We start from the raw sequence: 22,684 nt of genomic DNA on the forward strand, positions 1-22,684 counted from the left end.
CCTGGGCCTGCATAAATGAAATATTTTTTTAATTGTAATCATTTAACCTTATAAATCCATTGTTAAGGATTTGGAAAAACCAATATTGTATGAGATGAAACACTTTTTTTTTTCAAAGATTAGTAGAGGAAGCACTTCTTTTTTTGTTCATTTCAGATTACACTGGGAAACCCCTATGTGAAAGTTCTAATAACTATCCCATTCTCTTTGGAATGAGTTATTGATATTTGTAAAACAAAATTTATCAGTAAGACTGTAAGATTCTGTTGGATTCTGGGGATCATGTCATTGACTTTGTTACTGGTATTGTTGACAGCATTATCATTGTTATTAGCCATTAGCCATTGATGTCCACATTTGTATGGCAGAGTAAATAAAGCTATTATATAGGTTGATTACAGGAATGACTTAGCATACAGTTTACTGTCAATCTTTAGGAATTTTATTTAGAAAATTTTTTTTTAATTTTTTTTTAATGTTTATTTATTTTTGAGACAGAGAGAGACAGAGCATGAACAGGGGAGGAGCAGAGAGAGAGGGAGACACAGAATCTGAAACAGGCTCCAGACTCTGAGCTGTCAGCACAGAGCCCGACACGGGACTCGAACTCAACGGACCGTGAGATCATGACCTGAGCTGAAGTCGGACGATTAACCGACCAAGCCACCCAGGCGCCCCTAGAAATTTTTTTGTTAAAGACTTAGGGTGTTATGGCTCTAAGCCTCTCTGCTTATGGCCATTTTTATGTACAAAAAACTTTAGGGTGGTAAAATTGTGTTTTATCATGAATGATTGATTTAAAATGAATGATTCCATTTCCCACCCACAAAGTTTTTCATAAGGTATTACTTAATGTTTAAGTTATGCCATTCTCTTACAGCAGTAATGAAAATGTCCTCAGGTTCTTGAATATTTTCAGCTATAGAAAACATTTAGTGTACGATTCCTTTATTTTTGGTAAAGAATAAACTGAGGCATAGAAATCATAATTGGTAGGGAAGACTGGTACTCAGGTCTTCTTTTTTAGTCCATTGTTCTTAGCATTTTACCAAATTGTAGTCAATTTTCCAATATATACATATGGAAACATTGGGTGTTGAATTGATGCCCTTTCAGAAAGCAGCAGATTTGTTCTTTATTTTTGGACTGTTGATTTTTAGTTTGAATACAGGTTACATAGTTCCATAGTTATTAAGTGATGTATCCCTTATTGTTATGACCTCTTTTGAAGTTATAGTAGTATTTCATCCTATGAAGAATAGGCGACTAGAAATTTTTTTTTTAATTTTTTTTTAACGTTTATTTATTTTTGAGACAGAGACAGAGCATGAATGGGGGAGGGTCAGAGAGAGGGAGACACAGAATCTGAAACAGGCTCCAGGCTCTGAACTGTCAGCACAGAGTCTGACGCAGCGCTCGAACTCACAGACCGCGAGATCATGACCTGAGCCGAAGTTGGCCACTTAACCCACTGAGCCACCCAGGCACCCCTAGGCGACAAGAAATTTAACATACTTCTTCAAGGTCACAGTGTAAGTGTTGAATCAAGAGTACTCTGAAATCAATTGTAGCTCTTTGGCTTTTTTGTCACCCTTACTTTGTATTGTTAATTTAAGATAATTCGTGTGAATCATCTAACTCTTTCTCGTGTGTGGGGACACTCAAATATGCACATTATTTATATTTGGCCTATTATAATTTTTATAAATGGAAATCTGATCTTGTTTCTTCCAGGTTTAAAACCTTTCAATGACTTCTCTTTGCATGATGAAACCTAAAGAACTTTCTTTGCTTTTTAATCCCTAATTCTAGCATCTGTTTGCAATTCATTGAACATGTCCCTCTTGTCCATATAATTGCACATGCTGCTCCCTCTAAAAACCTCCTCCTTGTAGGTCTCCTCTCACTACCTCAAATCCTTTTCAAGATTCAGAATTTTATCTGGGAAACTTTGATCTCTGTTAAAAAGCAAAATTGATCTAGGTAAATTTGAAGATCAAATTAGCTTTGTTTGCTCATTTATGAATCTGGTAGCATTCCATCTGATGAAGGCTGGCTGGGTCCAAGGACTCAGAGGAGGGCCTGTAGGACCACCCAAGAGAGTCCTTGGCTTTGTGCAAGGTAGAGATCAAAGGTGAGCCAAGAGGAAGTGAGAGCAGAGTTTATTGAAGATATAGAGTGTAGATATGAACAGAGCATCAGGGAGATTCAGAAAAGAAAGAAGAGTGATTCTTGTCTTTGCTGGGGTCATGGGGTTTTTACTGAGGAAGGTTGTTGGGTGGTCTCCATAATCCAGGAATAAAGAGTGTTTAGGTGTCTTGATGAGTCCATGGTCTTGGAAAGTTCATGACAACCCTGCCTGGTCACTCCTTAGATTATCTGTTGTGTTTGTTGGGAGACTCCAAAGAAATCATTGTCCTCTCCAAGGAGGACATACATTGTCTGTTCTATAACATGTGTGTATGTCCTAGCAAAAGTAGAGGTGGGAAAGAAGTGGGAAAAAGAAACAAAGGAACAAACAAACAGCTGTTCATGGCGTTCCTTTAGTTCCCTTATCTCATATGTGACAATAGAAGGGTGTCCCGTTGAGCTGCAGGAAAGGAAAGGTTTTTAAGGATAGATAGGGAATGGAAAGAAGGAAATTATTAGCAAAGAATCCTGATCAGCACTACAAGGTAATCCAGTGATAGACCTTCTGTTCCCCTTACAAGTGTTGCTGGATCGTGGAGTGCAACAGCCAAGAAAGAACTCTTGAGAAGTTGTATGGTGCAACTTAGTTTAGTTTATTTAAGTAGCACAGGGACAGGACTTGTGGGCAAAGGCTGCACTTTTGCTTTATGAAGCTTGTGGTTATATGCTTAGAGTTTCAGGGGGGAGGGACACGCAGGGAGTATTAGATTATAAATGTTTTCTTCGAATTTCTACTTGTAAAACTATTTTTGTAAGATTTCTCTGGTGCTTATCATTCAGTTCTGTATTAACTATTGATGAAATGTACAGGCAGTCATGAGACCCTTTAAGAATGTAGCAACCAGCACTTATTTGATTCTTAACAAAATTATGCAGGCTATAGGTCAGCCTTCTGGGTTAAAGGTGAACATTTTTCTGCTTCTATCCTTCATCAGGAGGACAACTTTGCCTAAAACAATGCAAACTACAGGTTAGCTGGCTAAAGGTCACATTCTTGGCCTGGTGGAGGGGGCAAGGAAGGATGTTGTTAAAACTCTAGTTAGGTTCTGTATTAAGTCTTGGTTTGCTAATGTGGTGGCTTAACATAAGTGACTCCATTTTGGGCTCATGGTTTTGTTTTTAGCATTTCAGTGATTCATGAACTGGATAGCATCCAGTCTAACAGATGGAAAGAAGATTCGAAGGGCACCTGGGTGGCTCTGTCAGTGGAGTGTCCGACTCTTGATTTTAGCTCAGGTCATGATCGCAGGGTTGTGGGATCAAACCTCACATTGGGCTCCATTTTGAGCATGGAGCCTGCTTGGGATTCTCTCTCCTTCTGCCCTTTTACCCTCCTTGTGCATGCACACTCTCCCTCTCTCTGTCTTAAAAAAAACAAAAGGCTATCCAAGGAGCTGTACAAAATGAAAGATTTTTATAGGCAGGAGGGAGTAGGAACAAGACAATTTTACTAGGCAAAAAGACAGGTTGGTTTTTGCAACCAATGGCAGGGGTCTAATCAGGCAGATTTGCTAAACTACTGCTGATCAGGCTGTTCCTGATGGGGTTAAATATTTCATTTCTGGGAAAGCTAAAACTGTAATTAAATCTTGCTTTGGTGATGTCACTTAACATAAGTGACTCCAGGTTAGGCTTGTTGTCTGTTTTTAACACCTAAATCTAGGTTTTTTGCAGATTTTATGTCAGAGGAATTATTAGATCATTTTGTAATTCCCTGTTTTCTTTTGTCTTTTCTAGATTATGAGCTAAAGGCAAGCGTACTTTTATCTCTCTATCAGGGCTTGGCACTATACCAAACGTATTCTAGAAGCTCAGTACATTTTAATGAATATATATTATGTTTAAATGTCTCCAATTCTAGGGGCACCTGGGTGGCTTATTCAGTTGAGCATCCAATTTTGGCTCAGGTCGTGATCTCACAGTTTGTGAGTTCAGGCTCCGCATCAGGCTCTGTGCTGACAGCTCAGAGCCTGGAGCCTGCTTCAGATTCTGTGTCTCCCCTTCTCTCTGCCCCTCCCCTGCTCTCGCTCTCAAAAATAAATAAACATTAAAAAAATGTATCTCTCTCTCTTAAATGAATATTAAAAAAATATTTTTTTAAATATCTCCAACTCTACCTGTTCTTTTTTTTTTCATAGTTCTCGCCCGGGATGTTACAGTAGCACCTCATATAACTGTGCCTCCAGTCTCACCCCTTCTCCTGTCCTTACTTGACATTCTTCTTTTAATGCTTTTTGTACTTTTGTTTGTTTCTGTCCTACTGATTGTCCATCTTTCTAAAACACTAATTTGTCCCATCACTTGACCATGTTATTAAAACACTTTAATAGGGGCACCTGAGTGGCTCAGTCGGTTAAGTGTCTGACTTCGGCTCAGGTCACGATCTCGCGGTCCGTGAGTTCGAGCCCTGCGTCGGGCTCTGGGCTGATGGCTCAGAGCCTGGAGCCTGCTTCCGATTCTGTGTCTCCCTCTCTCTCTGCCCCTCCCCCGTTCATGCTCTGTCTCTCTCTGTCTCAAAAATAATAAAAAACATTAAAAAAAAATTAAAAAAAAAAAACAAAAAAAAACCCAAAAAACACTTTAATAGTTCTCCCATTGCCTACAGGATGAATTTTAAGTTATTAAGCATGACTTTGGAAGCAGATCTGAATCTTGCTTTCCCCTTTGGCACTATTCCTACCAATAAATAGCCTTCTACCTTTAGCCCTAGTAAGAATTAATTGCTTATTTTTGTATCTGTGCTTTTGCACGTGCTGGTCTACCCTTCTCGAGTATTAGCTGCCTGATAATTTCAAAACTTAGCTGCTTCCTCTTTACCTCTGATAAATTTGTTTCTGTTATACTATAATTTGTCTGTGTTATCTTTTGTATTAGACTAAACTTCTTGAGGCCTGTGGCTATTTCATATTCAGTTCTTCTTGTGTGTAGTACATAGAACACTGCTTGTTGAATGCTGTTGAAGTGAATTAAATGCCTGTGGATTATAGAATAAGTATTACTTGAATTAAGAAGGTGGTGCTTCATGGGGTGCCTGGGTGGCTCAGTCGGTTGAGCATCCGACTTTGGCTCAGGTCATGATCTCTCTGTCCGTGAGTTCAAGCCCCGCATCGGGCTCTGTGCTGATGGCTCAGAGCCTGGAGCCTGTTTCAGATTCTGTGTCTCCCTCTCTCACTGCCCCTCCCTGGCTTACACTCTGTTTCTGTCTCTCTCTCTCTCTCAAAAATAAACAAACAAAAAAAATTACCAAAATTAAAAACACAACCTTTTTTCTGATTTTGTCTTCTGTTTGTTTGTATTCCTTTCCATAGTTGTTACATGTTTATTTGGCTCACTAAAATTGGGAGTTAATTTATGTTTTGACACTTATCCAGCATATTGTTAGTACTCAGAAAGCTGTTATTGTTAATAAACCTTTAGATCAGCCTTATTAATTTCAGCTGATAATTTAGACACACCCACACTTTTGAGGATGAGCACTGGGTGTCATATGTAAAAGATGAATCACTGGGTTTTACTCCTGAAGCCAAGACACTGCATGTTAACTAACTTGAATATAAATAAAAACAAAATTAACCCTAAAAATAAACAAATAACAGACAATTCTACTTTTTGTGAGGATTATTATGTTCGCATCTCATCCTTTTCTTTGAATAGTATAGATGTATTATATGAAAAATATAAATTATTTTTATATTAAAAATGTCTTTTTTATATTAGTCTTTTTTAAACTAAGACCACAAGGTTAAGTTCTGAGGAGATTTTATCCTAAATGGCATCATAGAAAGTTAACTTCTTAATAATTAAGAAACAGTGCTGCAAAGTTGGCTCGATTTTAAAGTGTACTTTTGCTTGCTAATTAAGCTACTTTTCATCATTAATTCATAGTACTTTAAAATGATTCCCTATTGTTATGCAGTTTTTTCAAAGAAGCGTTAGTAAGGTAAATGTAGAAAATTATTTTAAAACTAAAGTGATACCCACCAGATGGTGCTATTTTGCCTGTTTTGTTTGTGCAGATCAGAGGATGAATGAATACAGAACTTTTAAAAAGAGTATGGGAGATCTTCTAATATTTTTAGGGCATAATATTTTGGGGGTGGAGGAGCTCAGTGGAAAATATTCAAATGTAAACTTATATTCAGTACTGAATTTTATCTTAAAGGTAGAAACTATTGCTGGTTACATGCCAGAGAAACTTCTATATAGTCTAAAATTCAGTAGATATTTTTAAGTTTGACATAATGTAAATCCTATTGACTGTCATAATTCCACATGCATGAAAAATGTAGTTATTTCTAAAAGGAATTGTGTATTACTAAAATTTATGTTTTAGTTTTCTTTACATTTTCAAGTAAACAATATTACTGAGTTACATACTTATAAATTAAGGGAAACATTTTAATTATTTTATGTGTTCTTGAATATTTCCCAAATAAAGGAGAGAAAATTAGGCTTAAATTCATTATTTTTACAAATGAAAAGGATGCTCATTCTAAATTAATTTATGTATTAAATTAATTACATAATTAAATTAATTATGTATTAGAAAGTAGTATGTGGTGCACTGTTCGTTTAGATGCTGAAATTGAATGTTCATTATAGTTAAAAATGGCTAGCTAATGAAATACATTTTTCAGTGAAGTATGAAAGATTCAGCCAGTATTTCTAGGATTTTAATTTACTTAAAAATTTATTTATTTATTTTGAGAGAGAGAGAGAGAGTGCATGCACACACGTGAGTGGGATGGGGCAGAGAGAGAGGAAGAGAGAAAATCCCAAGCAGGCTCCATGCTGATACAGGGCTTGATCTCATGACTCTGAGATCATGACCTAAGCTGAAATCAGGAGTCCAATGCTTAACTGACTGAGCCACCCAGGTACCCCTTACTTTATTTACTTTTTGTGATCTTATTATCACTTGTTTTTATTTGTGTCTGGCCATGAGATTGAAGCATGAAAGTATGTAGGTGTCATTGTAACTATTTCCCAAAGTCATTGTTGATTATACCAACAATTACTTTTTTGCGATGTGTGAAATTAGAGATTGAAGTTGCTTTTATTTCTTTTTAATTTTTTTCATGTGTATTTATTTTTGAGAGAGAGAGAGAGACAGAGTGTGAGTGGGGCAGGTTCAGAGAGAGAGAGGGGGAAACACAGAATCCAAAGCAGGCTCCAGGCTCCAAGCTGTCAGCACAGAACTGTGCTGTTCTGTCCATGAAGACAGAACTGTTTTCAAAGTGATACTTAGACATTGTTTGCCCTTTCCATTCTCATTTTCTCACTAATGTAAGTATTTTTCCAGAGGTTCCATGATATGTGATATTGATCAAATGCATAAGAGAATCTAGCTATCTTCGATTAAGCCAGACATTAATTATAAAACAATATTACTCTTCTCACTCAATTTTTAAAATTTGGAAATAGTTATTTTTCATAACATGTTATGTATGTTAACATTTAATGGTTCTGTTTAAAAAAATTAATAAACATTTAGAAATTTTGTTTTAATTTTAATATGGTCACCAGGGATAGATATAAAAGCTCTTTGAAGTACTCAATACTTTTTTTAAGTATAAAGAGGTCCTGAGATCAAAGCATATGAGATCTTCTGATCCTAATTCTTTATCTTCATTTTACCAGTGAGGGTACTCTGAGACTCAGAGGGGGTTAAATGGTTTAATCATGTATATTCAACCATTTTTGGCTTAGCTGATAACTTCCATCACTGACTTCTGACTCCTTTGATTTAACTGTTTCACGATTTAGATATTTCCAACCTTGCACCAACTCTGAGCTCCTTCAACTATTTTTTTCATGTGATATTTTAACTAACTTTATTAAGTGCATGAGCAAGTTGGGAACATTCACCTGATTCTTCAGCTACAATAAAATGGTGTCTTTTTTTTTTTTAACGCATAAAATATCTAGTATAACTTTGCTATAAAGTGTGAACTTTCTAGCAGGAAAAGGGAATTGATACATGAAATAGTGTAGCCTTAGTGTCAAAAAAAAAATAAAGTTGAGGGCAAAGAGGTAGCCTCTCATATTTTAGAGACTCTTTTATTATCTTCTTTACTTCCCTCCTACCCTGGCCCCCCATCAACAATAAAACATTGGATACAAGCTTCCCTGGACATTTATGGCAGTCCACTCATAGAAGAACAAAGTATTCTATCCTTAGGTTTCAAACAGTAAGAGGATAATAATTCTATATTGCTCTTTTGTTAGCCGTATATTATTTCCCATGTTGAAACTCATGATTGAGAGGATAGATTCTAAAACCATCCCCCCTTTTTTTAATTGTTGAAGGAATTTAAAATCATGTCATGAAAATGGATTGAAAACCATTGGTAGTTTTAACTTAGAAGAAAGAAAACCAGGATATATATGATAAGCCTCCTTCTTCATTTGAAGCACCTTCTTTATGTGCAAATGAGATTAGATCTATTGATTTATTTGTGAAACCTCAAGGATAGAACAACTAATGAGTGGATGGTATAGACTGAATCATTTTAGCTCAATAAAAGAAAACTTTCTAGTAGTAAAGAAATGCAAAAATTGAATAAACTTGTTTTGGAGGTAATGAATTCCCTTTCTCAGGAGGTGTTATAGACTGGATTACTTGGTAGGAATTACTTGGTTGTCACATGAATCAAGAAGGTATAGTTAATTGGATTAAATGACCTTTTAAGATTCTTTGTTTTTATATGCTTGGTATATTTGTTGAAAATAACTTTTAATTATAAGAATTTTATTTACTTTTTAAATAAGAGTTAATTTTAAAAGGACAATTGGTTTAGTAGATATATTCCACCCTTATATCAACTAGTCAATAGACCTGAAGACTTTATGGATCTGTGGTCTTGCCATGAGCATTAAAATTGATTTTCTTGAGTGTGTGTTTTATTTATTCCTTTCATTGCAAGCCATTTGAAGAGATGATTGATTGGTAGCAAAAATTTGGAAGAGGAAAGGATGATAAGCATTAGAAAGGAAAATAAAAGCCATTTTGAAGATGTACATTGATTTGATATTTTGGGGTTTATTTTCTAATTTGCTTATGATCATAAATATTTTCTGCCTCTTATTACCACTCTTTTCTGTTTCTTTTCCATATATTCCAAACTATCCATAACCAATATTTGTGTGAAATTGTCCTTAATTGTAGGTGGTTTTATAAGTAGTAGAGTCCGTTGTAATATAATCACTAAAATGACGACTGCATTAAAACATGTTGTATAACTTCCTAATTTAGCAGAGTATTTTGGGAGAAGAGGAGAAATGGGTCTACCCTAATGTTTCTAACTCTTTTTTTCTTGGGGTACTAGAGGGAAATACATACTCTTACTATTACTAGAAATAAATGGATAATCACAAAATATTTGGCTTTATTTTCATTTGGGAGTAGGTATTTGTATTTCTGTATATAAGCATGTATCTTTATATATCACATATATTTTTAATACTTCTAAAAAGAATTTGAGATCTTATAATGTGTTATTTTGTACACACACACACACACATGTGCACACTGAGTTTTATTTGTTCATCAGAGAAGGCCTGGCATAGGATTTAAGTTAAATTAGCTATAGGGTTCAGGTATCAAGTGAGTGAGTAAAATGAGCCAGTTTGAAGCAATAGATATTGATTGATTGATACATTATAACCTCTTTTCAAAGGAAGATCCATGGCACTGTAGAATCTTGCCTTCAGTTATACAGTGTAAATAAGATTGCCCTATGTGATACTTAAATAGTTAAGAAATTAGACCAGAACTGAAAGAAAGGGTTTCCTGTATAATCTGCTGTCATTAGACAAATTAAGTGATTGTTCCATTCTGCAGGTATAGTAAGGTTGTGTTTAATTAATTAATTAATTTAATATTTATTCATCTTAACTATGTGTAAAGCTTGACTTTAGACATTGGATGCAGAGCATCAGACAGTTTTCCTTCACTTATAGAGTTCACAGTCTAAGACAGATTTGAATATTAAATTTCTTATTCAGTAAGTATTTCTAGTAAAAAGCTTATAATATGGAGTCTAATGACTTAAGTTCTTATTCTGCTACTTTTTATTTATTCATTCAGTTAACATTAGTTATAAATGCTTATTATGTATCCCAGAAATGTAGAGATTAGTAAGATATAACCTTGCCTTAAAAATTCATTCTCTTCAGGGGTGCCTGAGAAGCTCAGTTGGTTGAGTGTCCGACTTCGGCTTAGGTCATGATCTTGCAGTTTGTGGGTTTGAGCCCCACGTTGGGCTCTGTGCTGGAGAACTCAGAGCCTGGAGCCTGCTTCAGTGTCTCCCTCTCTATCTGCCCCTCCCTCGCTTGCTCTCTCTCTCTCTCTCTCTCTCTATTTCAAAATAATAAACATTAAAAAAATTCATTCTCTTCAGGAGTATTAAACAGGCAATAACTAGCTATCATACAGTGTGATAGATAACTGCTATGATTAAATTATGTGTCAAATCGTATAAGAGAAGTAGATTCCTCTAGCTGTGCAGGATGCAAGAAGCTATCTCAAAGAGCTGATATTTGAGCTGGGACTTGAAGAATGAGTAGAAATTAGTTGGGAACAGAGGAATCAACATGAACAGAGGATTAGTTAATCTATGTTAATAGGTTCTGCATGAACCCACAGTATAGAGTGATCTGCATGAAAACACAGAAACATGAGTGAGTAGTGTATTTGGAGAATGATGAAGTATTGTTTAGTTTGGTTAAAACACTAGGTATGTTGTGGAAGGAGTGGAAGGAGAAAAAGCTACACATGTAGGTTGGGGCAGATTGTGAGAGGTCTTACATACTGGGCAAAGGTTTTAGGTTTATATATGAGAGGTATTTGGGACCTGTGGAAGGTTTTTAAGCAAGCAAACATGCTTAGTTTGCATTTTACAAAGACAGTTGATAGAAAATAGGATGAGGTAGAAATTGAGGCTGGAGGTGCGTATACTAATTTGAAAACTGTTCGTAATAGAAATGAGTAAGATAATGAGGATCTGTTATAGGGAGGTAGTAGTGACTTTAGAACAACACAGGGGATGGATTCAAAATATAGTTCAGAGGTTTGAGTTGATGGGATTTAGTGACTGATGAATGAAGAGAGAGGGCATCCAGGAAGATTTTAAAATTTTGTCTTTGACATCTGTATAGATAAATAGTGATGCTATTATCTTTGAAAGTAAAAGCAATATGATTTGGAAGAAGTTATGAATTTGGTTTTGTAACGTTGAGTTTGGAGGAATAAATCTAAAGGAATGTTGGAGGTGCTTAAGTTGCAGGTGGAGGAAATGCCTCTCCAAGAGAAGAGAAGAATTAGGAGAGAGGTAGTAATTGTTAGGTATATCTCAGCCTGTTATTTATAGAATATGAGACATAGAATTATTTTCTGATTTGGAAATGAGCAATGTTTTAGTTATCTTAAATTCTAATTTCGTAGTGCAAAAATCACAATTATGTATATTATAGGCCAATAATATTAATTAAAATTTATTGAGTGCTTGCTATGAAGCTTAGCTAAAATGCTAAGCATTTTACATTCATCATCCTTTAATCTCATAGCAGTGTGACTTAAATATTACTATTATCTGGTTTTTCAGAAGGGTATCTTGACCAAGATTTTATAAGTGGCCGAATGGGTTTTCAAACAAATGTCAGTGTGACTTTACAGCCCAGGCTCTTAACCACTATGCTATTTGTATGTCTTGTAGAACATGAGAGCTGAAATGGATCTAAAGACATCTAGCCCTACCCTATAATTAAATATATGTCATAGCTGAAATCTGTAATTTTGGTTAAGATTACCTATTCAGTTTACTTAATAAAAAGCTTACCCACCAACCATTCATTACTCCTGTTGTCCTTGTGGCAGATCCTTCTGTGTGTGTGTGTGTGTGTGTGTGTGTGTGTGTGTGTGTGTGGTGTGGGTAGGCTGACCCCTCTGCCATGTGAGTTGCCTTATCAGTCTGGGTCAATCTTGTTTGTCCCATTTTTTGTGCTAGTTAGTTAAGAGATGAGCATGTGACTTCTGTCTGGCCAGTGAAACATGAGGGGAGGCTTGATGAGGAGCTTCTGGGAAAGGTCCTTAGCCTTGCATTTCTGGATGTTATCCATATAAGTGGGTGCTTAGAATTCTGAAAGCTAGTTTGTAACCATATGAGGGCTAGTTGAGTGTAAAATCAAAACGCTACATAGCAGAGTGAAAAGATGGAGAGAACCTGGATCCTTAGTGATATTTTTGAGCTGTTAAATTACCCAATTCTAAAGCCACCCTAAGTCTTATGTGAAATTGGAGGAAGTTTATTAGGCCACTTTAAATTGGATTTTTTTTTTTTTTTCATATTTACCAATGAAAGGAACTGAACTATGGTCTAAAGTATCTACCCTTCACCTGAAGTACAAAAAAAGCCATGGTGGGGGCGCCTGGGTGGCTCAGCTGGTTAAGCATTCAGTTGTGGCTCAGGTCATGATCTCGAATTTTGTGTTTGAGCCCTGCGTTGGGCTCTGTGCTGACAGCTCAGAGCCTGGAGCCTGCTTTGGATTCTGTGTCTGCCATTCTCTCTCTGCCCCTCCCTTGCTCATGTGCGTGCGCTCTCTCTCAAAAATAAATAAAGATAAAAAAAAAAGCCATTGCAAGGCTTGCATTACTATTAAGGTAAGCTTGAAACTGGAACAGTTTTTGTGTCAATGTTCGGTTTTAGTGTCTACACCTAATTTTATTGGGGTAGAAGCTAGAAATGCTCGTGTTCTAGAAATTAGATGTTATATGTTAAAGTAGCAAAATGTCATTGAGGAAATAAGATTGATTATTTTGATAATAGATAAAAGGAATAGGAAACTGCTCTTCAAGTTAGGGTAGGAAATCGATATGGGTTTAATTTGTAGTCAGTTAACAAGTTTCAGGGTTTCTCTCATAGACCCTTCCAAGTCCCTGAGAGGATCCCAAGCAATGTGTTTACATAGCTATATTTTGGGGGGATAAAATTGTCAAAAGTTAGATATTTTAACCAGTTAAATTGCTATTTATTTTCACTTTGACTTACTGAGTGGTTAGAGGCATTTCTGGGATCTGGTTATGGGGAAGTATAGTATGGGATATGTTTAGATGGAGTACATGGTTTGCAGTTATTTCTGCATATTGTTAAGTTCTTACTAGCTGTTCTGGCATAGGTATGACTCCCAGTAATATTCTTATTGTCCACTGTGTTGATGGCTTTGTGATATATAGATGCAAGGGCAGAGGTCTTAAAGCAATCTAAACATGTTCCTTGAGTCTGGTAGGAGAAAGAGGAAGGGAAATAATCGTTTAAATATATGGATTCAGAAGCTAGTCTGGAAATTTTTTCTAAATCTTAGAATTCATATATGAAAGAAACTTACTAGGAGTTTCCCTGAATCTGACAACAATGTTAACAGTGTTTATGACTTTATCAGTAATAACTTGTGAAACTGATAAAAACTTTTCTAAACTATCAAGAATAAAACCTGAATCAAACACACTAGCAGAAAGACTGAGTTACCTTTTTGTTTTCTTAATATTATAAAACTTTTATATGAAAAGGAAATCAAAAGTATGCAGTCAGAAATGTATGAAAATAAGAGCATATAGAGGTTGGTTAAATAATTGATAAAAATATGCCAATCTTGGGATGCCTGGTTGGCTCAGTCAGTTAAGCATCTGACTCTTGATTTTGGCTCAGGTTGTGATGTCACAGTTCATGAGATTGAGCCTTGCATCAGACTCTGTGCTGACAGTGCAGAGTCTGCTTGGGATTTTCTCTCTCCCTCTCTTTGCCTCTCTCTCTCTCTCAAAATAAATCAAATAAACATTAAAAAATGCCAGTCTTTCTTGAATTTATGATGTTTGTGGTATTTTGTTACCTTTTAAAAATTTGTAATTTATATTTGCAAACTGAATCTAACAATACATTGAAAGAATTATCGCCACAATCAAGTGGGATTTATTCCTGGGCCACAGGGGTGGTTCAATATCCAAAAATCAATGTGACTTATCACATTAATAAAAGAAAGGATAAGAGCCACATGATCCTCTCAATTAGATGTAGAAAAAGCATTTGACAAAATACAGCATGATTTCTTGATAAAAATTCTTGAGAAAGTAGAGATAGAAGGAACATACCTCAAGATCATAGAGGCCATATATGAAAGACCCAGAGCTAATATCCTCAATGGGGAAAAACTGAGACCTTTCCCCCTAAGATCAGGAACATGGCAAGGATGTCCACTCTCACCACTGTTGCTCAACGTAGTATTGGAAGTCCTAGCCTCAGCATTCAGACAACAGAAAGGAATAGAAGGCATCCGAATTATCAAGGAAGAAGTCAAACTTTCACTCTTTTCAGGCAACATGATACTCTACGTGGAAAACGCAAAAGACTCCAACAAAAAACTAAAACTGATACATGAATTCATCAAAGTCACAACATATAAAATCAACATACAGAAATCAGTTGCATTTCTATACACCAATAATGAAGCAGCAGAGAAATCAAGGAATTGATCCCACTTACAATCATAGTGGAAACCATAAGATACCCAGGAATAAACCTAACCAAAGAGGTAAAAGATCTGTATGCTGAAAACTATAGAAAGCTTATGAAAGAAATGGAAGAAGACACAAAGAAATGGAAAAACATTCCATACTCATGGATTGGAAGAACAAATATTGTTAAAATGTCAATACTACCCAAAGCAATCTACACATTCAATGCAATCCCTATCAAAATAACACCAGCATTCCTCACAGAACTAGAACAAACATTTCTAAAATTTGTATGGAACCAGAAAAAAACCCTGAGTAGCCAAGTAATGTTGAAAAAGAAAACCAAAACTGGAGGCATCACAATTCGGGACTTCAGGCTGTATTACAAAGCTGTAATGATCAAGACAGTATGGTACTGGCAGAAAAACAGGTACATAGATCAATAGAACAGATTAGAGAACCCAGAAATGGACCCACAAATATCTGGCCAACTAATCTTCAACAAAGCAGGAAAGAATATCCAATGGAAAAAAGACAGTCTCTTCAGCACATGGTGTTGGGAAAACTGGACAGCGACATGCAGAAGAATGAACCTGGACCACTTTATTACACCATACACAAAAATAAACTCAAAATGGATGAGAGGCCTAAATGTAAGACAGGAAACCATCAAATCCTGGAGGAAAAAACAGGCAATAACTTCTTTGACCTCGGCTGCAGCAACTTCTTCACATGTCTCCAGAGGCAGAGGAAACAAAAGCAAGAATGAACTATTAGGACCTCATCAATATAAAAGGCTACTGCACAGCAAAGGAAACAGTCAACAAAACTAAAAGACAACCAACGGAATGGGAGAAGATGTTTGCAAATGACGTATCAGATAAAGGGTTAGTATCCAAAATCTATAAACTTATCAAACTCAGCACCCTAAAACGAATAATCCAGCAAAGAAATGGGCAGAAGACATGAACAGACATTTTTCCAAAGAAGACATCCAGGTGGCTAACAGACACAAGGAAAGATGCTCAGCATCATTCATCATCTGGGAAATACAAATCAAAACCACAATGAGATACCACCTCACACCCATCAGAATGGCTAAAATTAACAACTCAGGCAACAATAGATGTTGGCAAGGATGCCAACATTGGCGAGGATGTTGGTGAGAAAGGGGAACCCTTTTGCACTGTTGTTGGGAATGCAAACTGGTGCAGCCACTCTGGAAAACAGTATGGAGCTTCCTCGAGAAATTAAAAATAGAACTATCCTATGACCCAGCAATTGCCCTACTAGGTATTTATCCAAAGAATACAAAAATGCTGATTCAGAGAGGCACATGTACCCCAGTGTTTATAGCAGTGCTATCAGCAATAGCCAAAGTATGGGAACAGCCCAAATGTCCATCAATTGATGAATGGATAAAGACGATGTGGTATATATATACAATGGAATATTACTTGATGATCAAAATGACTTAAATCCTACTGTTTGCAACAAAATGGATGGAACTAGAGTGTATTATGCTAAGAGAAATAAATCCATGAAAGTTAAATATTGTATGATTTACTCGTGGAATTTAAGAAACAAAACAGATGAACCTAGGGGAAGGGAAGGAAAAATAAAATAAAAACAGAGAGAGGCAAACCATAGGAGACTTTTAAATACAGAGAACAAATCGAGGGTTGCTGGTGGGTTGTTGGGTGAGAGGATGGGCTGAATGGGTGATGGGCATTAAAGAGGGCACTTGTTGGGATGAGCACTGAATGTTATATGTAAGTAGTGAATCACTAAATTCTACTCCTGAAACTTTTATTACACTATATGTTAACTAACTTGGATCTAAATAGAATAAAAAAAATTAAATAGAAATTTGTAATTTAACGAGGCTTATTTTCATATTTTAAATACATATTTCACATCTAATTTGTGTCCTTTTCCTTAAAAAGAGTTCCCCAAGTTGTAGAAGTTACTGGTCCATAAAACCTGGATCCACTCCTCAAAGGAAACACAAGCTAAGATTTATTTTGTGGGGGCACCTTGGTGGCTCAAAGTCAGTTAAGCATCTTACTCTTGATATTGGCTCAGGTCATGATCTCACAGTTTGTGAGATTGAGACCTGCATAGAGTTTTGCACTGGTAGTGCAGAGCCTGCTTGGGATTCTCTCTCCCCTCTCTTTCTCTGCCCCTCCCCTGTTCATGCAACCTCTCTCTCTGTCTGTCTCTCTTTCTGTCTCAAAATAATATTTGTTTTGTGTAAGTGTTGAAATAGGTACTTCAAGTGACAGTTAAGGGAGTCCCATGTTTTAGTATTATGATGGATAATAAAGGTAAAAATTTTGAAAGATTTGGGGTAGAATGGAATGTAGCTGTTTAAACATCTACAGTGGGTTAGAGTGATAATATCTTCCCTTAAGTTTTGTCAGATTTTTCTAGTACATGGCTATGGCAGCTTTGATGATATTTTCTTCATTAATGTTTTTCAGAAATTAGAATGGGGGAGATTTGATGAGGGGAAAGAAGGCCTTTACTGTGTGCCAGCTAATGAAAACAGACAGAATCACTCCCTGTTGTATAATAAAGAATTTGGTTTTTACCCTGGGTTCCTGGTACAGAGCAACTAAAACCCATGGAATATCCCAAGTGACAGAGTGTCTTTGCTATTTATGAGCTACTAGGATCGCTGTGCTGTCACTGTCATTATTCTAATGAAGTGACTCATGGTGGGCCCCTAGCTCACTTCTGGAGGGGGGCTGATCAACCAGGAAGATCAAATCATGTGATTATTTAGAGGGTTTGGACTTAGAGCTAGCCCACCTCTGGGAAGGGGGTTTGGAGATTGAATTCATTCATGTGGCCAATGATCCAATCATTGTAATGACATCCCAGTAAAAACTCTGGACAGTGAAGCTCAGTGAAACTTCCTTCTTAATGAACAAAATACTTTGCAGAAATGTGTTGCGCTCTGATTCCATGAGGCGAGGGCATGGAAGGTCTGTGTTTGGGACTCTTCTAGACCTCGCCTTATTTGTCTCTTCATTTGGTTGTTCTTGAGTTGTATTATTTACAATAAAACTGTAATTGTAAATACAATTGACCCATGAACAATATGAGGATTTAGGGGTGCCGATTGCCCATGCAATTTAAAATCCATATATAACTTTTGATTACCCCAAAACTTAACTACTAATAGCCAACTATTGTTGATTTACACATATTTTGTATGCTATATGTAATATATACTATATTCTTACAATAAAGTAAGCCAGAGAAAAGAAAATGCTGTTAAAACTATATGGAGGAGAAAATACAGTACTGTAAAAAATCTACTTGTAAGTGGACCTGCACAATTCAAACCTGTGTTTTCAAAGGTCAAACTGTATAGCACTTTCCTCAGTTATGTGAGTCATTCTAGTAAATTATTGAACCTGTGGGAGGGTAATAGAAAACTCCAAATTTGTATGTAGTCAGAAGTGTGGGTGGTCTGATGTGAGGGAAACATGCTGTGAACTGTGTCCATTAACTTGTGGGATCTGTGCTAACTCTGGGTGATTAGTACCAGAATTGAATTGCAGTACACTAGTTGAGGTTGAAAGAGAATACCTACAGGAAGACAGATTCTAAAATTAATTGCCAAAATACTGAATCCAATTTAGGACTTGGTAGTGTGTAGCACTAAACAAAATACATGAAAAAATTTCATATGAAGATGTTCAACCTCATTCATAGAAGGTAGAACATTTTAATTTTTGGCCTCTACTGTGTTCCAGTGTTTCATTGTCATGTTAATTCACATGTTGTATCAATTAGGATTGAATTTGCATATGAGAAAGTCCAAAATTACAGCAACAGAAGCAAGATAGAATTTAATTTTTCTTTCATGTAATAGAAGTCTAAGTTGGTAGCCCAGGTTGGCTTGACAGCTTTACAGTCAACAGGAACTGAAGCCCTATCTTTACTATGCTGGCTTCCATTTTTAGGGTCCTCTTATAGTGACTATTACTTTAAGACATGTTAGGTCTTATACTAGGTCTTGTCCTTAGTCTATAAAACAGACCCAGTCCCCAACCTCATGGAGTTTTTAATGTGTGAAGAAGCATCCTGTAAAACAATGTGTAGTAGGCTTCAAATAGTAGCTTCTCCTTGGGAAGGATAGAGGTGATTTCCGAATAGGATAGATTAGTAGCAAAAATAACAATTATGATGATATAATCAGAAAACTGTGAGTGAATCTGTTAACCTTAAAAATAAAACTGCCAGTTATTTTATCAGCAAAAGTGGGTTTGTTTGGGAATAGTAGAGAATTGCAATTAGGGACAAGCAAGCTGTGGCAAAACCATAGACAAGTCCAGCAAATAAAGAAAGTTATGCTCTTTTATAGGGGAAAGTGGAAATTAGGAAGACTTTTATAAACAAAAAATCCATTGGAGTAAACTGGGAGTTCGAGTACAGTGACTTTCATTGGGTGAGTTGTGACAGTCTCTCATTGGCTAGGCTGTTGCCTGGGGACGAGGAGAACCTTTCTTCCTCCTGCTGAGTTAGTAAAGCAGTAGCTAAAATAGTATGGATTTGCAAGATTCATCTCTTCTGCTGGGTCTGCATTTGACCACCAGTGGTAGGGTGCTCCCCATCTGTACTCCTGGCTCCATTTTAATGAGGTTTCTCTTTGTGAATTTTTACAAAATAAGTGGTAAGATAATCATATAGTATGCTAAAGGAAATAATAAAAGAATCTGTATAAGATACAGAGGTAGGTGCGCCTGGGTGGCTTAGTTGGTTAAGTGTCTGGCTCTTGATTTCGGTTCAGGTTATGATCTCACAAGGTTTGTGGGTTTGAGCCCTGCATTGGGTTCCCACAAACCACGCCCCCCAACCACCCAACCGCACCACCCCTGCTCCACAACAGCTCAGAGCCTGCTTGGGATTTTCTCTCCCTCTCTCTCTGCCCCTTCCCTGATTGCACTCTCTCCCTCTCTCAAAATAGATAATAAAATAAACTTTTAAAAAACCTTAATGAAAAAAAGATACAGAGCTAGAGGTAATGATTAACTTCCAGTAGTATCAGTATTGAAAATTAACAGGATAGTCTTTCAAATGAGTTGAAAACCCCTATCTGGTTTCCCTCTGAGCCTCCTTTTTATTCACACTTTAGTTTTCTGGTTAGCCCCAGAATTTCTTGGTTGTGTCCTGCCTTCAGTGCTTACATAATTTTCTCTCTGGAAGTTTTTGCTCTCCACAAGAAGCTAACTTTGGTTTGCTTTGAAAATTCAAGATTCCTTAAAAGGTTATCTGAGAGCCTTCTTGATCTCCATCATGCTAATCTTTCCATTGCTCACATTAGTACTTTTTGCACTTTACTGAAATTATTTTTGGTTTGCCATTTCCTTTAAGTTGTATATTATTTGAAGATAGAAACTGTGTTTTAATTCTTTCAGCGCTACTGAAAATAAAATATTTACATGAAAAAATTTTTTTAGTGTAGTGTGCTTAACCGCATATGTGTTGTGGGATTGTTGAGTGTAATGGTCAAGAAAGAATTCTTGAGACATTTTATGGTGCAACTTAGTAAGTTTATTTAAGTAGCATGGGGTCAGGACCTGTGGGCAGAAAGGGCTGCACTTTTGCTGTATGAAGCTGGTGTTATATGCTTAGTGCTCAGGGGGGCTGGGGACCTGCAAGGAGTATTAGATCATAAATGTTTTCTTTGAGTTTCTACTTGTAAAACTACTTTCACAAGATTTTTCTGGTGTTTATTATTCAGTTTGATATTAACTATTGGTGAGATATACAGGCAGTCATGAGACCCTTTCAGAATGTAGCAACCAGTGGGTGGTGCTGCCCTCCTGCCCCATAGCCACCTGCTGCTTGGCCACATCCGCGCCTGCGCAGTGCTCAGAATGGCTGGCAAAGCACAGAGGCTAAGTGATGAGGAGAGGAACCAGCTGCTGCCAAACCTGAGAGCTCTAGGGTGGAACGAGCTGGAAGGCAGAGATGCTATCTTCAAGCAGTTCCATTTCAAAGACTTCATTTGGGCCTTTGGCTTTATGATGAGGGTGGCCCTGCAGGCTCAGAAACTAGACCACCATCCTGAATGGTTTAACATGTACAGTAAGGCCCACATCACCCTGAGCACCCGTGAATGTGCAGGCCTTTTAGAATGGGACATAAACCTGGCCAGCTTCATTGAACAATTAGCAGTGTCCATGACATAGGCCCTGCCCTTCTTCTTTGAAATCTTTGGGGGAAGTGGAGGGACTGATTTGGGAATCCAGGGAGGGAACTGGGGAGCCCTGAGATGTTCTACAGCCAGAATTGCCAAGTGGACTCCGCTGCCACTGTTTAGGGGAGAGTCCTTGCTGAGGTAAGAGGAGATGCCAGCCTCACTGCTGACCACTCTTTATCCCCAGTGCTCTGGCACATGTATGCTAATCGAGTACTATCTTCCCCTTCTGTGGGACTTCCCAACAACAGTAATGGTCTTCTTGCCAGGCTGTGTCTTGCTCCTTTTCTAATTCATTTCCCAAGAAGCTGTGTCTAAGATGCACAGTCTTATCTTAGAAACCAGGACCCTAAAGTCAACCCCCTGGTATGTGACAGAAACACGTGTGCTTTTATGTCTCAAATAAAACTATTGTTTCAATTGGGGGAAAAAAAAAGAATGTAGCAACCAGTGCTTACTTGATCCTTATCTAAACCATGCAGGCCTTCTGGGTTAAAAGTGAATGTTTTTCTTTTCTGTTTCTATCACTATCACTCTTTGGGCCTAAATATATAAAAAACTGTAATTTTTAAATGTTTGGAAGCATTATTTTCCTTTAAAAATCTGGGGTTTGGGTCATTTGTTCCACTTAACTCTGTTATATAATTTTATAAATTTTATTTTATTTTTTAAGGATCTTATTTTTAAGTAATTTCTATACCCAACATGGGGCTTGAACTCACAACCCCAAGATTCAGAGTTGCATGCTCTACTGACTGAGCCAGCCTGGCACAGCACCCCCACACGCCTTTTTTCTCTAAAATTTATTTTAAGTGCATTTGTACTGAACATGTACGTGAAAGTTTTGTTATATCTTTGAAAAATACTAATATAACTAATAAAGTTACTAATACAGGGGTGTCTGGGTGGCTCAGTTGGTTAAGCAAACGACTCTTGATCTCAGCTCAGACCTTGATCTCAGGGTTGTGAATTCAAGCTCCACATTGGGCTCCACCCTGGATGTGAAGCCTACTTAGAAAATGAATGAGTGAATGAATGAATAAGTGAATGAATGAATGAATGAATAAATAATAAGATAACTAATATAAACTCTTAACAGCTTTTTTTCCTGGAGGCTGTAACTTCTGTAAACTCTTAGTCTATTTCCTATTTTTTAGTTACTATAAATTATAATTTCAAAATTATAAAATTCACCCTTTTTTGGTTCCATGTTCCTTTTTGGTTCATGGTCCTTATGAAAGACCAAAGTGATTTATAAATATATAGAAAGCAAAAGTTCCCCACATATGTTTTCCAACATTTTCTTTAAAGAGTATTTGATATAGACAAAAGAATATGTATCATGTTTTGAAGCATACCAATGAAACTAAACCTCATGAACCTATCACCCAATTGAAGAAATGTGATATTATTAATAGCTTCAAGACTCCTTTCATACTCTGCCTAGAGTCATTCCCCCAAATCCTCCACAGAAGTAACCATACTCTTGAATATAGGTTTGGTATTTTTTTTTAACATAATTCATTTTCTTTATAATTTAATTGTGATTATGTATTCCTGAACAGTATGTTTTTTAGTTTTGTTTTTAAACTGTATAAAATTAATACATTTTTGTATATATCTGTGATTTATCCTCGTTGATACATATAGCTATAGTTCATTGATTTTCATTATTCAATAACTAGTATTCCACTGCATGAATATGTATCATTTTATTTGTTTATTTTATTCATTTATTTTTTTTAACATTTATTTTTGAGAGACAGAGC

General features: G+C 36.6%; 2 protein-coding genes across 9 annotated transcripts in view; both read left to right on the forward strand.

Annotated features, from left to right (window-relative positions):
• Window positions 1–22,684, forward strand: part of ADK (adenosine kinase) — a 517,527-nt gene that overhangs the window by 79,497 nt on the left and 415,346 nt on the right. The gene's annotated exons all lie outside the window — the stretch shown is intronic.
• LOC102954502 (pterin-4-alpha-carbinolamine dehydratase-like) lies at window positions 20,325–21,380 on the forward strand. The gene has a single exon (XM_042961039.1). The coding sequence runs from the start codon at window positions 20,593–20,595 to the stop codon at window positions 20,905–20,907; it is 315 nt and encodes a 104-aa protein (XP_042816973.1). The 5' UTR covers window positions 20,325–20,592; the 3' UTR covers window positions 20,908–21,380.

Source organism: Panthera tigris, chromosome D2, assembly GCF_018350195.1.
Source record: "Panthera tigris isolate Pti1 chromosome D2, P.tigris_Pti1_mat1.1, whole genome shotgun sequence".
Taxonomy (NCBI): Eukaryota; Metazoa; Chordata; class Mammalia; order Carnivora; family Felidae; genus Panthera; species Panthera tigris.

Bases quoted from the DNA above. Each gene is read 5' to 3' on its own strand.
- LOC102954502 (XM_042961039.1), top strand. From the start codon at position 20,593: ATGGCTGGCAAAGCACAGAGGCTAAGTGATGAGGAGAGGAACCAGCTG.